Raw genomic sequence first — 21,633 nt, forward strand, 5'->3', positions numbered from 1 at the left:
AGTATACATAGCTCACTCCTTCATCAACAGGGCATCCCACCACATTGTACAAGAGAGGCTTTAGTAACTGTGCCTAGCATTAGTGATCACAGTGTTCAGGACAGTTTAGAAGTGGCTTATGCCAAAACTCCCCGAAGTCCTGCTGTCTCAAGCTTTCAGCTGTATCTCATATGCCCTGGTGTCCCAGAAATGCCATAGCCACTGCAGAGCAGTGACTGTAAGTTCTGAAAATTTCTCAAGGCTTATTGACAGGGCTTAAAACTAGATATGATGGGGGATGGGGATGTAATGGGTCTTGCCTGTGACATGGCGTGGGATGAGACAGCCAGCACAGAGGGGTGAGGCGAAGCAGGCTCTAAACTGATGAGCTTGGGGTGTGGGGTCTGATGTGGTGATGCTCGTGCAATCACTTGCAACTGGGAAACATGCCAGACCAGTCAGAGCAGTGACAAATATTCCTTAGCTGCCTCCCAAGATGAGAACCAGAGGGCCAACCACCTCAAGGGTACACATGGCTGAAGTAGATCTTTCTACACCTTTCATGAGAAACCCACATGCTTGAGTACTTCCCTGAAGTGTCTATACACCAATGCGTGTAGCATGGGAAGAATTAGAGAAGAATTAGAGATTTGTGTGTGTTCACAGGGCCATGATCTCATTGCTATTACGGAGATGTGGTGGGACAGCTCACATGACTGGTATGTTGTCATGGAGGGCTATGTATATTTCAGGAAAGACAGGCCAGCAAGGCAAGGTGGAGGAGTTTCACTTTATGTGAGAGAGCAACTTGAATGTCTTGAACTCTGCCTGGGCGAGAGAATGAGTTGAATCCCCATGGGTAAAAATTAAGGGACAAGCTAATAAGGAGGCACACTGTTGTGGGTGTTTACTAAAGACAACCTGATCAGGAGGAGGAAAGTGATGAGGCTTTCTACAGACAGCTGGAAATAGCCTCATGATCACATACCCTGGTTCTCACAGGAGACTTCGGTCACCCTGACATCTGCTAGGTGGGCAACACAGCTAAGCATGCACAGTCCAGGATGTTCCTACAGATCATTAATGACAACTTTTTGACACAGATGGTGGAGAAGCCAATGAGGAGAGGCCTGCTGCTCAACCTTGTCCTAACAAACCAAGAAGAACTGGTTGGAGATGTCAAGGTTGGGGACAGCAACCGTGAGATGGTGGAGTTCAGCATCCTGCGTGGAGGAAGCAGGAAAATAAGTAGGACTAAACCCATGGAGTTCAGCAGGGTGAATTTTGGCCTCTTCAAGGTCCTGCTTGGAAGAACCCCATGGACTAGGGCTCTAGAAGGTCGGGGGGTCCAAGAGAGCTGGCTAATATGAAAACATCACTTCCTCCAAGCCCAAGACTGATGCATGCCTATGAGGAAAAAATCAAGTAAAGGGAGTGAGAGGCCAGCATGGATGAATAAGGAACTCCGGTCAAAACTCAGGTGGAAGAAGGATGTTTATGTAATGTGGAAAAAGGGACACCTGGGAGGAATACAGGGAGGCTTTTAGAGTATGCAGGGATGCAGTGAGAAAGGTCATACTCTACTTGGAAGCAAAATTGGCCAGGGATGTCAAAGACAACAAGAAGGACTTCCTCACATATATCAGCAGCAAAAGGAAGGTTAGCTAAAATGTAGGTCTGCTGCTGAATGAGGAGGGTGCCCTGGTGACAGATGATACAGAGAAGGCAGAATTACTGAATGCCGCCTTCGCTTCTGTCTTTACTGCTAAAATTAGGCCTCAGGTATCCCAGACCATAGAGACAGGAGAGAAAGTCTGGCAAAAAGAAGACTTTCCCTTGGTTGAGGAAGATCAAGGTAAGAGATCGCTCACACAAACTGGACATCCACAAATTCATGGACCCTGATAGGATGCATCCATCAGTGCTGAGAAAGTTGGCAGATGTTGTTGCAAAGCCACTCTTCATCATCTTTGAAAGGTCTTGGAGAACAGGAAAGGTGCCTGAGGACTGGAAGAAAGCCAATGTCACTCCAATCTTCAAAAAGGGCAAGAAGGACGACACAGGAAACTACAGGCCAGTCAGCTTCACCTCCATCCCTGAAAAGTTGATGGAACAACTCATTCTGGATGTCATCTCCAAGGATGTGGAGGAAAAGAAGGTTATCAGGAGTAGTGAGCATTGGTTCACCAAAGGGAAATCATGTTTGACCAAACTGATAGCCTTCTGTTGAAGAGAAGCTGTCAAATCAATGCATACTGTGATTCAGTTACAAAAGGTATATCCATCATTAACCAACTGACATGAGATAAATGCTTTCTGACAACTTGTAAAATGAGGGGATATTTTTCAAGTTTTAGAACCTTCTGCATGACAGGAGGAAGGCAGAAGATTAAGTAATACATTGTTTAGAAGCAGAGTGCTTAGTTTATATGTAACTAATAATTAATAGATGTATTGTAAGTAAGAAACTAAATAATTATAACATCATAGATTATTTCTTAGTATAGATGTATTGTATGTTGAAATTTTCAAAAATTGTAATGCATATGTAATAGTTATGCGAATATAAGCAACAGAAGAGCATCCAGTCTTTGGAGCACTTATGATCCCCAGAGCTTCTCAGCACTGTCAATAAAGAATGCCACTCAACAGTGTAATTGATTCTACTGTTAAGTTTGTTTATTCATTTCACTATGACTGGCTGGGTAGACAAAGGAGGAGCAGTGGATGTTGTCTACCTTGACTTCAGCAAGGCTTTTGACACTGTCACTCACAATCTCTTCATAGGCAAGCTCAGTAAGTGCAGGCTGGATGAATGCACAATGAGGTAGATCATGAACTGGCTGGATGGCAGAGCTCAGAGGGTTGTGATCAGTGGTGCAAAGTCTGGTTGGAGGCCCATAGTTAGTGGAGCTCCCCAGGAGTCAGTGTTAGGTCCAGTGCTGTTCGACCTGTTCATCAATGACCTGGATGAAAAGACTGAGTGCACCCTCAGCAGGTTTGCTGATGATACCAAACCGGGAGGAAGGGCTGACACACTAGAGGGCTGTGCTGCCATTCAGCAAGACCTGGACAGGCTGGAGGACTGGGCAGAGAAGAATCTAATGAAGTTCAACAAGGGCAAGTGTAGGGTCCTGCATCTGGGGAGGAACAACACCAGGCACCAGTACAGGTTAGGGGCGGACCTGCTGAAAAGCAGCACTGCAGAGAAGGACTTGGGAGTTTGGGTGAACAACAGGTTGACCATGAGTCAACAATATGCCCTTGTGACCAAGAAGGCCAACAGTATCCTGAGGTGCATTAGGAAGTGTGTGACGAGCAGGTCGAGGTTATTCTTCTTCTCTACTCTGCCCTGGTGAGGCTGCATCTGGAGTACTGCATCCAGTTCTGGGCTCCCCAGTTTAAGAAGGATAAGGAATTACCAGAGGAAGTCCAGCAGCAGGCTACAAAGATGATTAGGGGCCTAGAGCATCTTTCTTATGAAGGTATGAGAGACCTGTGTCTATTCAGCCTGGAGAAGAGAAGGTTGAGAGGGAATCTCATCAATGTTTATCTCAAGGCTGGATGTCAAGACAATGGGACCAGACTCCTTTTAGTGGTGCCCAATGACGGGATAAGGGGCAGTGGGCACAGACTGAAGTGCAGGAGGTTCCATTTGAATATAAGGAGAAACTTCTTTCCGTTGAGGGTGACAGAGTACTGGAACAGGCTGCCCAGGGAGGTTGTGGAGTCTCCTTCTCTGGAGACATTCAAGACCCGCCTGGACACATTCCTGTGCAATCTGCTCTAGGTGTACCTGCTTTAGCAAGTGGCTTGGACTAGATTATCTCCAGAGGTACCTTCCAAACCTAACCATTCTGTGATTCTGTGATTTACACTCAAAGACCCATTGAGTGGTCACAGTCTGGGGAGCAGCGTACCTTTTTCTGTAGAGCTTCTTAATTACTGTGACTAGAGCTGCCTGAAAGGACTCAATTTTTAATTCATCATGAGCCCTTAGTTTCCCCTCCAAGGTGTGAGGGTCCCCCTCCAGGTCAGTCACTTCAGGCTCTAGGTGCTCCCATAAGCAGCTGGAAGCTTGATATTTGACCATTTCAGTGCTACTATCTGCTAACTTCCAACCAGAATCATCCTTCTCTTTTACCAGACCATTTCTCTGATAGAGACGGTCAACTAGGTTTCCCAGCTCCGATAAGCTATCCCGGTGCCTCTTGAAGCCCTGCTATGAGTATATGGTAGGCTCTGGTGTATCCCACAGCAAAGCAACACACCACTCTTTTGGGTTTTCACAAGTAGCATAGCCCCTTTGCATCTCCAGGGCTGATATTGTTGAACAAAAAAATATCCATGCTCTAGGCCACTGAAGTTCTTCCCAGTCACCTTCCCCTGCAACAAGATCTGTCACACTCTCAACTTCTCACCCGTTTACACACAGTCCATACCTTTCCCCCTCTCCTCTCCAACATCACACCATGACAAATTTCCAATATCAGAATCAACACTTCTCTGGAGATTTGAAATCACTACAGTTATTTCAGTCCCAGGGCATGCCAGGTTGCCTGAGTGTCTCCCACATTCACTGGCTGCTAAGATGGGCAAAACAGTTCCCACTTGGGAAATAATAACTTAACTTTTTTTTCCTCCTAACATAATCTTAATTATTTCTTTGGGTAATGAGGAAAAAAATAATGAAATACTAATAATTAAAAAAACATTGAGGGAAACATCTTTGATCCACTCTATTCATCCTAACTTGCTTTGTTTTGCCTCCTAGTTCTTGCAGTGAAGGTGGCAGTACAGGAGGTTGTATTTTTCTTCTGTTGCTCCCTGCTTCTTATTCTTTTTTCTCTGCTCCAGCATGGATGCTCCACAGGCTGCAGTTCCTTCTGGGTTGGTGCCTGCACCATCATGGGCCCTCCACATGCTGCAGTCCCTTCAGGGGTTGTACCTGATCCAGTGTGGATTCTCCATAATCTGCAGTCCCTTCAGGAATGTATCTTTTCCACTGTGACGTACCTCCTCTGGCTTGGAAACCATGTCTCCAGCCATGTCCCCACCAATGTCTTTTTCCACTTCTCCTTCATTTCTCCTCTGTTGTGCAGCTACTACTCTGTCTTAAATACTCAGGAGCAGATCCACCATATGCTCCTCTGATTGTTTGATGCTTTGATGCACAGTGGGATGTTTCCATTGGTTTTAGAGCCATCTGTAGCTGACTATAATGGGCACATGGCAGTCGATGATCTCCTCCTGCATAAGGAACACCCACAGCCCCGTGCTGTGGAAACTTTTACAGAAACTCTCCAATTTATCCCCCAAATATCCCACACTACCACACACTTTGTGTATGTGTGTGTTAATGCAAAATAAGGACTTTGGTAGACCCCTTGCATCTTGGTGGGATCAAGGGGATGTGTTGACCAACTATGCTTGTAATCAAGAGAGGGCAAGAGACTGTCCAAGCAAATTTCCACTGTTCTCCACTTCCCCTTCGTGTAACCCTCCCATTTCCACCTGCAGGCTCACAAAAAGATTCTCTGAACACACCTGAGCACAGGACTCCAGCATCCTCTTTGTGTTGGCAGTTGTGCTGGCCCCATGCCCTAAAAGGACATGACCAGAGATCAGATTCAGCCCCAGTGCAGTTCACATCGTCCAGCCAGATCTGTCCTGAGCCTTCACCATAATGAGCAGAGACAAATGCCTTGATGGCATGTCCACATCCCAGCTGTTTGCAAACAACATTAGCATCTGGTAGATCCCAGTTATCATCACAGACGGTGCCCCAGATGCCATAATGATAAAGCTCTACTCTCCCAGCACAGCGATTTGTTCCATTCACCAGCCTGATCTGTCTGCTACCTGCAGGAATAAAACCCAGCTGTCACCATGCAGTATAATGACAATGCACAGGTCAGTGTGATGGCATATGTTCAAAACACTTTTAAGGCATCATGTTCTTGTTATATATTTGAGGTCTTCCGTTATGGTTTATTGGGGAGAACACCTGTGATGCTAAAACTGCATAAAGGGAGAGGCCTACTTCTCCATCAGGTAAATGCCTGAATAACTCCTGTGAGATATTGCAAACAAGAAGGAGTGTCTAGTATATATGGACATCACCTTATATTAGAAATCCTGAGAAGCTGTCTTCTATCTAAACTCATTTAGTTATGCAGAGACAGATTCTGAAACAGTTTGGTTACAAAATCAGAGTAGAAACAGTTCTATTTTACTTTAGAAGGGCTGCAAGTATCTAGAAATGCTCACATAATAAAATGTATTTCATTCCCAAATGACAGTCATAACGGGTGGCAGTCATGGCCAAATTAGTGTTCTTATGACTTCTGTATTTTATTACTGCTTTTTGATTCTGTGATAATTCTTTCAGAAATTCAGATGAAGATAGCATTATGTAAATTACACTGGCTTCCTTAACTATCATTTGTCCCTTAGAGTATACAAACAGGTGGGTATCACAAGCTCAGACCCATGCTTATGTAAGATCTGGTGAGAACACAGCACAAGGTGGGCTAGAGGCAACCCAGGAAGCATTCTATTCCTTTTGTACAGTAACTCACCTGAGCAAATTACACCAACATCTTCAGCAACTCCTGTTGGTACTGTCTGAGAATGGGAGGTCTTACAGAGCATCAGCTGAGTCTCATTTCCAGCACACTGGACACTTCTTAAGCCCACAAGGCCCACGCCACGCTCAGACCTTGGAAGGTAATAGGCTTTCTGGGCAATTCCACACTGGAGCTGTCTGCATACCACATGAGCGTCCTTAATGTCCCAGTCATCATCGAGGACTCTGCTCCATGTGCCATGGAGAGAGACCTCAAGTCGCCCATCACAGCGGCTCTCACCACCTGAGAGTCTGAGTGATTCAGCAAGACCTGGCCTCAAGAGAGTTGAAAAAAATCTATTTAATAACATTTATTTTAACATCTATTTAATACTACTCCTACTGCAGTAGATAGAACATCCAGGAGAGACATGGAAGACAAATTTCTATGTTGGTAAATAAGTATTTCTCACCACTGGTTAAGGAGACAGCCTCTGTTAAGTCTGTATTTCCTTTTATGCACACAAGGGTCTGCAATAGGAAGTGAGAAATGCTTCCCCAGCCCAAGGACTAGATCCTGTGAGGAGTCAGGCACATTTAAACAATGTGAATCCCTCTACTAAATAAAGTTTTCATGTTGCAACCAAAGTTGGAGGGGTGTGGGAAAAGAAAGGGCATTAAAGACAGGCTGACCTACCAGACTTACTTGGTAGAGTGAGCAATGCTGCTTTGGTCTGAAGTTGCACTATCCATAAAAGTCCACTCCTGACTTACCTGAGCAAATAACAGTGGCTGCTTCTCTGATTGAACAGCTTGGATTGCCCAAAGTCACTTGAGCACAATCCCACAGGCAGGACTCTGTTCCTTCACAATGAAAAGCATCTCTCCACACAGGCCCATTCCCGTCCACAAAATGGTCTCCTGTCTGGATTGACTTTGCATAGCCACAATTCAGCTGACGACAGAGAACACTGGCAGCTTGCAAATTCCAGTGGGAGCGGCAGAGACTTCCCCACGTGTCTCCATGGCGGATCTCCACCCTGCCAGAGCATGTGGTGCCATTCACCAGCCTGCCCCCTGGACACCCTGAATGTAAGAGAAAGTGAATACTAACACATCATGTTCGTAACTACTCATGGGCACGACCTGAAAGTGACTGGGAAACGGGAATGAGTTTTTCTTAGCATTCGGGAGTAACAATGACTCCACTGGGCCACTGGTATTTCTATACTCATAACTAGACTTTGGTCTGCCCTATTTTACTGAGAAGAATGACTAGAAATCAGGATCTTGTCCCCTTTGCAATTTTTAAACTCGGGGTATGAGGTTTCAAGGCTTTGGGTGAACAAATAGACCTTAATTGTTCTGACCAGCCCCACCTAGGGCCTCCATTCTCAGGCTACTGGTCCACAGCCTCACTTAAACCTGGACAAGGCCTTCAGTCTACGACTAGTGTAAATGTCTCCAGTCTTTTCTCCTGCTACTCCTGACTGTAGTCTCCAGTCAGATCCTACATCTGATTGATAACTTTGCCTTGTCTGGGACTGTCCAATAGATCTTATTATCAGTACCTTCCTCTGTCTTCTGTGCAGATGCTTTGGGTTGTGTCTTGGTGGCTAAGGACACTGCCTGTGTTGTCCTTGCCTATGTTGTCCTTGTCCTCTGCCCCCAGCTCATCCTACATTGTGGAGCAGCCCTGTTCTTGCTGTTCCCTGAGACTAGGAGCACTTCACAGATAGCAGCCTTTCTGGTACAGGTGAAGTGCAGCCTCAACTCCTGGGAAAGCCTGTAGCAGCAGGCAAAAGATGAAGCTTGGCACCACAGACACCCTCTGGATTTTGGGTCCATATTTTTCCTCAAAGAAGGAGTTTTAAAGTTTCTCCTCTTAGATCTTTCTGCTGCTCACCTGAACATACCACACGAGCATCATTTCCAGCAGGGCATTCATCATGACCTAGCACATGCACAGGACAGTGTCTCAGGTGTGAGCCATTCTTCTTGCAGCTGAATGTGCCATTCCAGAAAGATCCATTTCCTTCAGTGAAGGACTCTCCACCTGGTATTAGGAGGGCAACACCACAGTCCAGCTGCTGGCAGAGGGCATTGGCAGCTGGTAAATCCCACAGGTAGTCACACAGGGTTGCCCACGTGCCTCCATGAAGAAGCTCTACTCTCCCTGAACATGTGTTACTGCCATTTGCCAGCCTGTACCCACCATAACCTGCAGTAGGAATAAAGAAACTTAGCAGTTATGTTTTTATTTTCTGCTATTGCATTGAAAATTTTAAGAGAGATCTACCTGCTAGGAACTAGCTGCAAGGAACAAGCACTAACTATGTCTCAGGTTACTGGAAGGCATGTTAGACTAGGATCTCATAAGCCAGCTCTGAAAAAAACAAAATATTGTCTGTGTAGCCTGCACTACATGACTAAAAGTTTTTAGACTCTTTAAGTTCAATTTCTTCTCCTCTGCTCTGCTCTCTCTTCCCCACACAATACTATTGCTGCTATCTTGCAACATCTTTTCTTGCAGAGACAGTTCCAGCGTTGACATGCATTTGGAGCATGTGAGAAACTCTGAATAGGAGCTACTAGTAGCACTCTCCCAGTAGTTGGCCATCTCACATTACCTGGTAAGCAGGAACTGCAGTGTGCAATTCTCTGTGCCACAGCATAAGGCTCTGAGCACAACAGGTCATGTCCATCAGCATATTTACAATAATTTAAGTGTGGAATGGATAGGACTGTGGTGTCCTGCTGCCAACTCCATGCAGTGCCTCTATCTTCTCCTGCTGTTACTTCTTACCCTTACCTGGTCCTTTCATCATAGTCCACCTAATGAGATCTGGATTTCCAATCTGAGCTGTGACTCTTGCAAGATGGAAGAAAGAGCCAAGATCTGTCAGTTACTGATACCTGAACCGTGCCATTTGTCTGCCACAGGTCCTCAGCCAGAACTTCAGATCACCATGGCCAGTGGGACAGCATCCAAGACAGTCTTGAAACAGACTGCAGCTCTGTGACTGGGATATGGGCATAAACTGCAGTCATTTCCAGGCTTGTTTTGTGAACAGGATGTTGCCAGCAGCTCTGCCCTGTGTTCAGTTTACCCTTTTGATTTGTGCTCTCAGGAAAAATGTTGTGTTTGCTAGGTCTAATCATCACTTTTGTAGTGAGTGGCAATTAATTAGCTGTATTTAGAGCCCTCAGCAGCCATGACTGTATGGAATTCTTAAATAACACTACCTGACAGTCACACCTAAAGTCATCCAGCAACAACTTAATTTATTTATTTTAATTTGTAACTTGTACCTCCTTTGACCTTTTGGAGGTATGGTACCTCTCCTGGTTTTATAATTAGCTGAAGCACCAGGGATTAACATGCACACTGACAACACAGAAAAGAAATTCATTTCTCTGTGTTCCTGCTTGTCTGCTCTGACATCTCTCCTTTTATGTATATGAGAAAGACATGGAATTGTCAGCATAAGTCTAGTAGCATAAAAGAAATTACAGCCCTTTTGAGATCTGCATTGTGGGGCTGCTCTGTATTACTTCCTTGCCTTCCCTGAATGGCTCAAGGTGTGATAGAGGAAGCATTCAAGAAACCCGAGGATCAAATGAATGTGCAGAGGCTCTGAACTGCAGGTTGACAGGAAGAAGAAATATCAGACACATAAATTACATCCATTGGTCCAAAGTCTCACCTGAACATACAACACGGACATCATGAGAACATGTCTCACTGTGGTGCAGCATCCTGGGACAGTGTGCAAGGTGAGTCTCATTCCCTACACAGTGAAACTCTTCTTGCCAAATCAGTTCTTGTCTCTTTCCAAAGTGAGTTCCTCTCAAGATATCCACAGCCTGGCCACACTGTAACTCATTACATATAACAGAGGCAGTTTTGAAATCAGTGTGTGACAAGCAGACCATAGCCCAAGTTTCTTCTTGCTTTACTTGCAGGTGTCCTGAGCAGGCAGTGTCCCCTCCAGTCAGAGACAGTCCAGAGAAACCTGGGGGGAAAAAAAAAAATCAAACAAGATATCCAGCATCAAGGGTTGGTTGTACTGACCTAATTTAATAACTCCCATACCTTCATGGGTAGGATGTATGTCACTTATCTGAGGACCACAGACACTTTAAATAGCCATTGTAGCAATTCATGTGTGCCACTGATGAGAGAGAAAATGGTGTGTGGGGATACTTATTTCTTAGTATGTAAAAATACTAAATCCTTGGGAAGCTGTAGAAGGAAAGGGGAGTTTTGAACAGTTGCCAAATGCTTGAGAAGTAGCAATCCTTGAATAAATAAATAAATAAATAAATAAATGAATAGCCAGTTACTAGTGTGTGTTCTCCAGACTTCATTATTCAAATGAATAGGAAGCTGAAGCAACCCAGAAAGAAGAAAGAGGAAATGTTGTACCCATCTTCAGAAAAGTCTAAAAAGACAGTCTGGAGATCTACAGGTTGGTCAGCCCCATTTGGTACCTGGAAAAAACATGGAGTGAATCCTCCTGGAATAAATTTCTGGGCGCAAGAAGGTAGAAGGGAAGAGTCAGCATGGATTTACCAAGAGTAAATCATGCCCATGTAGCCTTATTACTTTCTCTGATAAAAGTGACTGGGTTTGTGGATGAGTGGAGATCAGTGTGTGTCATTCAGCTCTCGTTTAGCAAGGCTTTTGACATGTTCTTGCACAATATTATTGTGTCAAAACTAGGACGTTACAGTCTGGGTGGGTGGACAACTACATGGTTAAATAGCTGACTGGATGGTCAGGCTCAGAGTCTATTTGCACTCTACCTGGGGGCTGGCAACAACTGGAATACCACTTGTTGGTTCTTTCCTAGGACCTGTTCTGTTCAGCATCTTTGCCAACAACTTGCAGGAGATGATGGAGTGCACTCTTATCAATGTGGGGATTAGGAGGAGATAACCCCAATGGCATTCTGCCATTCAGAGAGACCTAGACAGGCTGGATTAACAGGCTGACAGGAACCTTATAAAAATCAAAAGGGACAAACATAATATTCTGAAGCTGGGAAAAAAACACCCAACCTCTTGCCATGGTACTTTATCCAAAGAGCAAAACCAAGCACATCTTGCAGACCAAGGCAGCCAAAAATATATTGGATTTGTTTGCCATTGCAGACTGTTCTGTCTTAGCTTACATGAAGATCTGGAGAAGAAGGCCATTTGCATGGCATAACACAGCATTTTCTTGCTTCTCCATCTACAACTGTTCCTGGTCAAAGACAAATGTAGTATTGTTCTCCTGTCACCTGAGAGAACTGTGGCAGAAACAAACAGTGTTTACTATTCTGTCCTATGTCATTTACTATGTCTACTTCCATTCCATGCCATTGCTGTGCCCAGGCAAAGGAGATAGACACTTTTAGTCAGCAGAAGACTTAATGTTCATGTAACTTGCTTTGGCTGAGGGGAGACTATGGAGAAATTGCTACCTCTGTGCAGTACTTGGCTTTATTCAGCTAGAACAAAGTTTGATCTCAGCCTTGTAGCATTTTTCTATCATGCAAGGTTGGATGACTTCTTACCTGAGCAAATCACTCCAATATCGAAGTAATGAGGGCAAGTAAAAGCACCCCATCCTGTATGTGAGCAGTTCCAGAGAGCGGATTCGTCACCATGGCAATGAACTCGATACAACCATGTTGGTCCAGATCCTTCTCCAAAAGAAGCTCGACTAAGGGCCTGAACAGCAGATCCACATCGTAGTTGCTTACAAACAACATCAGCATCTTTTATGGTCCAGTCACCATCACATACAGTTCCCCACTGCCCCTCATGTTTTATTTCCACTCTCCCAGAGCAGCGGCCAGTTCCATTTGACAGCCTCAGTTCATCAGCACCTTCATACACAGAGACAGAGCAAGTTTATGGAAAGGACAGTGCCTAATCACAATTATCTACTGCAGATAGTTAATGAGATTATTATTACTCTTAATTTACTACAAAATCATATTTATTCAGTTCACCTTTCTAAATAATCCAACTTAAATGTTTTTTTTTGCAAGGAGTTGTGTCTGTATTTACAAGTTTGAGCTGACTGCACTGCTAAAATATAAGCTATTTCTAACGACAGATGAGCTTTCTCTTCTTCTGACCCATCAGGGCTGGGAGAAGCTGAGTAATGTCCCTGCTGTGTGATTCACAAAAGCTTCAACATCAACTCCTCCTTTGTTTTTCTGCCATGATGACATTCAGCTTATAATGTTCACTGGGCACCAATTTCTTCATTCCCGTGTTAAGTATGATGTGGAGAAGCAACTTCCTTTGTGTGCCTCAACTTCTTCCTCTCAGACAAACTATTACTTGCAAGTCAGTTCCAAATACTGTATATACTTTCCCTCCTCTCTTGCCCTAGCCACATGGTCCTCTAGTCAGGGCTACCCAACAAGAGAAGAGAATTACTCATGAGAGTTGGCAAGCTATCTCAGGAGATAAAGCAGCATAAACAGAGGACAGACAGGGATGTCTTAAATGTTGTTCCTCATGCTCCACCATCTCTTGGGGTGGGGCTGATACCTGAAGAGCCCTCTTTTCCTCCTCTGCTCCCAGGTCCGCCTCTTTCCTTTGATATGGATACACATTTCCCATCAAAAGCTAACACAGGGATATTACAGACATCTGCAGAAAGGGACTTGTTTTGCACTTTGCTGAGAAGAAAGGATTTATTCAGGCAAAACAGTACCTGCAAGGCTATGGACAATAAACAATGTCTACAGTTGAACAAAGCAAAGGCACTTGTGAGATCAGTGGAAAAGATCCAGTGAGAAGCAAGAAGACCTCAAAGTGGTCTGTAAAAATATAAAAGTCTATGGTTTTCTATGCTTGGGTGGGACCTCTGCATAGCTAACCAGCGGGAGCCAGCCCTCCTGCTATTCTACTCCATTAACTTTTTTTTTTTCCTGAGAATTTTGTTTCCTGAAAGTGTGCTCTGCATACGGTTATCAGGTCTTGCCTGAAAGTTTGCCTCTTGAGTTCTAAAATGTAGAATCCAGAGCAAAAGTTTGTATTGTGATGGATACAGGCCTTGCCTGAAAGTTTGCGGCCGGAATGCCAAGACACAGACTCCAGAATGAATGGTTATCAGGGTGGAAAGACAACTGAAAGTTTGCTTTGTGAATGGGTACAGGCTCTGGGAGAGAAGGTAAGCAGCATTTGGCTTGGCATATTTCCTCCATGCAGTAAATAATAGAGTGAACCTGCCACTTCTCTTTGAGAAATCTAAACGTTGTGCTGTGGTAAGCAGAACCCTAAATGACTCCCCTGCGACAGTGATGGAGCCCCGCTGTCCTGGAGATGACTGACCATCTGCCAGCAGATTGGAAATACTGAATGAATTCCTCATTTTGCTTTGCTTGCACACACAGATTTTGCTTTATGTATTAAATTGCCTTTGTCTTAATCCAGGAGTTTTTCTCATTTTTACCCTTCCAATTCTCTCCCCAGCCTGTGACTCAACTCCTGCTCAGATTTTGACTAACACAGATCATGCTCAAGTCTGATGTATGATGGGAGCAATGCCATTAGGTCAAAGGGAGAGAACCACATAGGCACAGGTGGCCAGAAAGAGCTAAAGGGACATTATGCAGCCATTATTACCTGCAGAGTGCTTGCTCCTGCAGCCATCATCTTTGTCTGGCAATTTCTTCAGAATCTGCTAACTAATGGAAATTATATAGACCAAACCTCTGAGCTGGAAGGTCATCATCAGCTTACTCAAAAAAGCCTTTGCAGCAAATCCAACAGCAGCTGGACTGCTGAGGATTTCATGCTTCCCAATGTGACACAGGGCATGCACACATTGTTTTGGAGGAGGACAGATAAGCACTCTCACCATTGGCTTGGTAACCAATTCCCTGGTTTTTCCCTTTTGGCTCATAGATGCACAAATCAAGAGTTATGGGTTATAAGTTATGAAATGTTATGACTTGAATCAGTGAATGATCATGGCAGACTAGTTTGGGCAAAGGGGAAATGAGCACCTATTGTTGTGTTTATTTATTGTATTTCTTAATGAGTTCCTAAAATGAACTTTAATTCATGGAGTATGTTGTCCTGTAAATTTGGGAGATCCAAACAGATTGTGACACCCATTCTACTAGGGGAGAGTGAGCAAACAGCTGTGTGGTGTTTAGCTGCCAGCTGGTGTTAAACAACAACAGATCCCAGCAACTGGATTGCGTGAGGGTACCACATGTCAGTGTGTGATTGCTAGTGAATATCAAGCTGGACTAGCCAGTGAGCAAGTTAATTGGCCTGGGAGTCAAATATGTGTATGTGTGTGCGTATGTGTATGTGTATGTGTATATGTGTATATGTCTCTGGGACCTAGGGACCCAGTGGGACCACAGGGTCCAGGCCAACTACTAGAGAATTGGTAAGGTCAGGGGTCAACTCAAAGACACACTTTCATGTGTGTCTGTGCATGAGTCAACTACAGAGACTGAGAACTTAGGACCAGGCACTGGATGGGCTGGATGTCTGGAGGAATGCAAATTGCATGTATTAGCATGTTTCCCACTCATAGGCTGTTATTCTGAAAAGCCAGATAGAGAAACATAGAATCACAGAATGGTTTGGGTTGGAAGGGACCTTAAAGATCATCTGGTTCCAATCCCTCTGCCACAGACAGGGACATCTGCAGCAGTGTGCTGAGATGGGGCCTGTGAGAAACTGCAAGAAGCGAAGCATGAGAAACAAGCACTGGGACTGTATGCTAACCAATGCATCAAGGACAATAGAATTATGTGTGATAGATAAAAAAGTGTTTATGGCAGTAACTTTGGTGGGAACACAGAATATGTCGCTTATGTAATGACTAACTAAGCAAATCAGCAAATGCTTGAGCAAGCGCTATAGCAAGTATGAACGCAAGCCTGAGTTTGTAATAAAGGTCTCTCATTGCACCTTACCAAGAGTTCGTGGCTCATTCGCTACAGACATCTTTTCACTAGATCAGGTTGCTGAAAGCCATGTCCAACCCAGCCTTGAACGCTTCCATAGATAGGGCATCCATAGCTTCTCTGGGCAACCTGTTCCAGTGCCTCACCACCTAATTGTAAAAAATGTCTTCCTTATCTCCAATCTAAGTCTACGCTCTTTCAGTTTAAATCTGTCGCTGCTTGTCAGGTCACTACAGGCTGCAGTAAGAAGTCTATTTCCATCTTTCTCATAAGGCCCCTTTAAGTATTGAAAGGCCACAAGGAGGTGTCCCTGGAGCCTTCTCTTCTCCAGACTAAACAACTCTAACACTCAGTCTTTCCTCATAGGAGAGGTGTTTCATCTCTCTGATCATCTTTCTGGCCCTCCTCTGGACCCGCTCTAACAGGTTCATGTCTCTGTTTTGCTGTGAACCCCAAAACTGGATGCAGTACTCCTGGGTGGGGTCTCATCAGAGCAGACGGGCAGAATCGGCTCCCTTGACCTGCTGACTGTGCTCATTTTGATGCAGCCCAAGATATGATCGGCTTTCTGGCACCTTGCTGGCTTGTGACCAATTTGTCACCCACCAGTATCCCCAAGTCCTTCTCCACAGAGCTGATCTCAATCCTTTCATCCTCCAGTCTGTTCTGATCCCAGGGATTGCCCTGAGCCAGGTGCAGGACCTTGCACTTGACTTTATTGTACTTTGCGACGTAAGGTTCATATTCACCCATTTCTCAAACCTCTCAAGGTCTCTCTGGATGACACCCTTTCCCTCAAGTATATAAACTACACCACTCAGCTTGGTGTCATCTGCAAAGTTGCTGAGGGTGCACTCAGTCCCACTACCTATGTCATTAAGAAGGATATTGAACAGTACTGGTCCCTGTATGGACCCATGAGGGACACCATTTGTTGCTGATCTCCATTTGGGCATTGAGCCATTGACTGCAGCTCTTCAGATGCGGCCATAAAGCCAATTCCTTATACACTGAAGAGTCCATCCATCAAACTCATATTTAATGATAAGAATGTTGTGTAGGACCACATCAAAGGCCTTACAAAAGCTGAGATGACATCAGTTGCTCATGATAAGGCCATTGGTGCAGTTCGTGTTTGTCACTGTTGCGTGTTTGTGTCACTGGTGCATGTTTCTGTCTCTGTGGCCAGCCATGCATATGTGTGCGTGTGTGTGCGTATCTGTATATCAGTATATGGGTGTTACATATGTGGGTGCCCATTGGGACTCCAGGTCAGCCTCACTGCCAGCTGGATCTTAGGAAACAGAGCTGTAACTGCCTTATCTCTTATCACACTACCAGTTTCAGCAACCCCTGCACAAGAGAGGTTTCTAAGAAGGATTTTGTCAAGCAGTAATCAGACATTTAAGCAGTGACAACATGAAAAAGATACATGCCTTAAACCTTGGGATACAGGCCACCTTGAAATGAAGACAGGTATGTAATTATTTGCTGGATATAAATGCTCAGTTGGATTACACACAGAATACTGAAATATTTGAAAGGAATATTATGTTTCAGAGGAAAGGATGCTCTGTAGCTCTTGTGATGGACCTAAGAAACCTGGGGGACTTTTAAAAAATGTAAGTCTGTCCCTTGACAACTAAAGCATTCTGTACTCATCATGTTTGTCCGTAAACCATTGTTATTGGCTCATGCACCCCTTGGAACCAGGTTGTTGGATATGAGCTTTGTACTTCTTTGTACTTAAAAGGAGAAAATTGAAAGAAAATGCTGTGTTTGCATTACTGAACCATGTGAATTGAAAGCCACTGGCGTTTAGAGCATGAAGGAGGACACGACAAAATGACTGGAAAATCAAATTATAGAAAACCACATTCAGGACCTTGGTATTTCCAGGTTAAGGACAAACTACAAGGTAAGTGCACACATGAATCAGTAAGTGGTTGCCCACCACATCTGAGACTTGTCTTCGATTTGATCAGATTTGAAATGCAGCAATTATGGAGCAAGTAAATCTCTGAAGAGGGTTGGCAACTTCTTTTGGGGCCTAGAGGATCACTCAGATTGACCATGTAGCTAGAGAAGGTTTACAGGACAGTCACATAATAAGCCTAGTAACTTTGGTCACAAATTAGCAGTGTTTCAAAACCTAACACACAATGGGAAATGAAAGCAATAATCTATAGGACAAGTTTGATCCAATCGTCAGTGCCTTAACTGCACTAATGGCCTTGACCTTTCCCAGCTGGGGTCTTCACCCACATACTCTACCCATGGGCCAAAGTCTCCATTTCAGCCCAGGGCTGGGACCTGCCTGAGCTACACTGTACGTGCAACTGTGTTCAACTTGGACACAGCCATGCCTGGTCATGGGCCCTGTTGATCTGCAACCTGAGCCACAGACCGGCTTCTCAGCTTGATCTTCGACCTTCCTCATCACCATGAACTTGCCTGATGATCCGAGGCAAGTTAGCAACAGGAATTGAACCCAACTACCACCTCTAGGTCTACCCTACTTGACTCTCTTGGGTACTGTGGGACTGGATCCTGGCTGGTGAGGCCCCCACCCTGCCAGACATGTTATCACAGCCGGAGCAGCTGGCCCTCACTGTATCCTGGTATCAACTCTACAGCTCATGATTCATAGGAGTAACCTCTCCAAAGGCGACACAAAGATTAGCTAAGATAACCACCATTTTTAGTTTGGAAGACTACACTAGAAGCAAGTATCAGAACCTGATCAGATACCAAGAGAAACCTGCAGTACTGCACTGGGCAGTGATGTGAACAGAAAATGCAGCTGTGCACATCTTGCAAGTTGTCCAGAAAGACACATCTCAGATATCATCTACTATCAGTGGTGGTATTTGATAAACAACAAAAGATAAATTATTTACACAAAGGGCCTTGGGTTTTCCATTAAGAGTTTTCAAAACAACCTGGTGTGGACGGTATCACCTATCTCAAAATATGACCTACCTCAAAAGGTGTTCCTACATTTCACACTCCTTCCTGTCACTTGAGATTGTGAAACAAGAATATATACTTGTTCTTTGCTTCTGAAAACAAATCTAATTGCTTTCTCTGTTCCCTGTAAGTATGTCAGTCTTACCCCATGAACTGGTGCTAATGCAGCCACTTCCTTTAGTAACTAATCATTGTTCCATTTCTTGTTCCAGAGTAAACTGCCAGCAGGAGTAAAATAAAAGGCAGTTTTGGCCCCATCTCCATGTGGTCTGTAGCTTGGTTCTCTCCTGTTTCATCAGAGACAGACAATATATTGCTTTGACACACAGGCAAAGGTTTTGTCTTGTTTGCTAACACCGCTGGAATTCCTCATGATTTCCCACCTATCATTCAGATTTAGAAACACAAAAAAGTTTAAGGGAGATTATTCAAGTGACTGACAACTAATAACTTCCAAAACCTATTTTTTTTCTGCAAGGTATCTTCTCTGTTCAGATTTCCCAAGTAAGAAAGTCTCTCACAAGCCTCTGAAAATGAGAAAATTCCTTTAGACTTCCAACATGTCTCAAAGGAGTATAATCTTTCCATACTGAGTCTTTTAAGACTCTTCTGAAAGAATTTCTGGAAAACAACCCAGAGTTTATTCGAAGAACACAGTCCAAAAAAAGAGTTTTCTTAGCTAAAAAATATATACATTTTAAACAGAAATAACTTCTCGGCAAAGTTACATTAATAATTCAAACTAAAGGAACCAGATAATTTATCTCCATTAGCCATATCTAGGAGTAAAGCAAACAGTTCCTCACTTTACTGATCGATCTCTCTGCACTTGAATTTTTCAATAATCCAACTTTTGATGCTTTCAACACGTGACAGCATGCGAGGCTGGTTGCAGAAGCAGGCACAACCCAATCAACAGATCTAAATATTCCCTAATTACAACTATTATTTGCTGTAATCAATCTTATGTGATTTTTTTATGATACCTACAGACATGCTCTTTTGTATTTCCTCACACTCCATAGCCTGCCTCACAAGCGCCTTCATTGAATTCAGTGGTACTAGTTACAGAGTAGGGTTGTGCTTGGATAAGAAGGCACCAGATTTTGGCTTGCTCTGTCTGAAGGCCTGATTCCCCTCATAGGCCAGGAATGAGAATGAGTCCCGCATCCCTGTGCCCAGGTTTTCAGGAGACGCGTCCTGTTCCTTCGCAGGTTGCACGCTCACTCCGTGGTGGCCGTGCGGCCCGGCTGCCTGCGTCCCGCGCTACCTACGCGGGGACCAGCGCCTGCGCTGCTTACGCAGGGACCAGCTGCCTACGTGGGACCTGCACCCCGCTGCAACCTCCCAGGGACCAGCAGGGGGCTGAAGCAGCGCGGAGAGCGCGAGTACCGCCAAAGCAGAGAGGGGGTGGTAGGTGCTTCTGGTGGTGTCACGGCAAAGCTGTTCTTGTCTGCATCTGCTGTTCAGTCACTCTGTTACTATTCCGTGCTATTAAAAATAAGTTGGCAGAAAACTCACTCTCACTTCTACAGTACTGCTCAGCTGACACTCAGACATTACTAAAATGATGTCTAAATACAAATATTTAATATTTTTCTTCACATTCCTTTGCACAGAAAGGCCCATGCCTCCTCTTCCCATCCACTTGAACTGTGACTACATCCACAACTGGTGAGAACCACTAAGACAAAGGCCATGCTACATCAAAATAGCCACCATAAAGTCTTGTGCTCATTGTATGGGGATGCAACCACCACCACCATGCTATAGTGCCACCTCCATGTGTATAGAGACAAAAACGAGGTTTCCAAAATCTGTCTCATCATCAGCTTCAAACATGTATGCATAGCTCTAGAAGAGTAGAGAGAAAAATAGCAATAAGTTTCAGATACACAGGAACAACTGAGGGGATGGTATGTTATCCAGCAAAACTTCACTGGACACACAAAGCACAGCAACATCATTTTAACTGGTGTTGAATAAAGACTACACAGACCTCAAAAGGGAAGACAAGACAGTATTAAGAATACTCAGGTAGTTTCCATTACAGCTTGGCTTTTTACTAAACTTGGACTCAAATTCCTATGAGAATGGCCAGTCACTGATGTCCGAGTGAAATACAAAACTATTACAAATGGCTTAACCTTCTTTCTCTTGAGATCACCAAGGAGATTGAATCAAAGACAGAAATGTGTTTAAGCACTTTCTTGACACTTTGCTTTACAGGTTTGTGGAATAACAACCTATTTATATTGAATCTACATTCTTTTCCTATCTCAGTGCCTTATGCGAAATAAAGTATGTACTTACCCAGGCAGAACTGAACGGAGAGGAGAAGCAGCCACAATACTGGAGTAGAAAGATGTCCTCTTGTTGCCATCAAGATAACAGACAGATGATACTTCACTCTCTATTAGGCACTGCCTACACCAAATTCTACATGGTCTTCTCTGTGCCTCACAAATGACTACGAAGTAGGAAATATATAGAATCACATGAACTATGTGAGGGAACCAATAGAAATATTGTTCACCTTTTAAGACATTATCAACAAATTAATCTCAAATCTGAAAGAAGCAAATCCTCCAATAAAATTTGAAAATTGTGCTTGTGACCTTATATGAAGGATGATTGTGCTTCTCATTTCATCACTGGTATTGTCTTGTTTTACTGTGGAGCCAGCTTTGATGGTGCCGGCCAAGTAGTATGCAAAATGGAGGGGGGAAATAATTCTCACCTGAACAAATGTGAAAGTGAAGAACATTGGTCATTTTATGAATAACTTTGGAAGAGAAAAATGTGAAGAAAATCCCTAAATTCGTAGCTTATCCATCTTCTTGGGAGAAATTGTACTTTCACTACAAAATCAACAAAAGTGGTGTTTATCACTAGTGGTAGATCTGTGAGAAAAAAATGACATCCACTTTGTCTTTAATGCAAGTTTTGCTCAGGGTTTCCTTATTTGGTCAAAACTTGAGATCTCTATGGGCAGAAGCTCTTTAAAGACCATCTTTCTTAGGATCCGAATTACAGGACTTCCTGGTTCCTCTGTTGAGTTTCTTTTTGTTTCACATTATGTATGACCATCACTGGTAGTTCTGCCCACTCTCTCATTCACTCTAAAATCAGGAATTCAGGGAAATATAAGCTGCTGCTAGTCAAACTCCAGCTACT

General features: G+C 44.0%; 1 protein-coding gene across 1 annotated transcript in view; it reads right to left on the bottom strand.

Moving 5' to 3' along the window:
- The window catches only part of LOC136104002 (antigen WC1.1-like), a 32,090-nt gene extending 11,251 nt beyond the window's left edge, over positions 1-20,839 (bottom strand). Inside the window, exons 1-7 of the mRNA XM_065842615.2 lie at positions 20,770-20,839; positions 12,112-12,426; positions 10,255-10,563; positions 8,454-8,768; positions 7,322-7,633; positions 6,561-6,878; positions 5,527-5,841 (exon numbers count right to left, since the gene is read on the bottom strand). Of these exons, the coding sequence (XP_065698687.2) occupies positions 5,527-5,841; positions 6,561-6,878; positions 7,322-7,633; positions 8,454-8,768; positions 10,255-10,563; positions 12,112-12,426; positions 20,770-20,839 (1,954 nt within the window). The remainder of the gene's footprint in view (positions 1-5,526; positions 5,842-6,560; positions 6,879-7,321; positions 7,634-8,453; positions 8,769-10,254; positions 10,564-12,111; positions 12,427-20,769) is intronic.
- Positions 20,840-21,633: the final 794 nt, after the last annotated feature.

Source organism: Patagioenas fasciata, chromosome 1 (assembly GCF_037038585.1).
Source record: "Patagioenas fasciata isolate bPatFas1 chromosome 1, bPatFas1.hap1, whole genome shotgun sequence".
Classification (NCBI taxonomy): Eukaryota; Metazoa; Chordata; class Aves; order Columbiformes; family Columbidae; genus Patagioenas; species Patagioenas fasciata.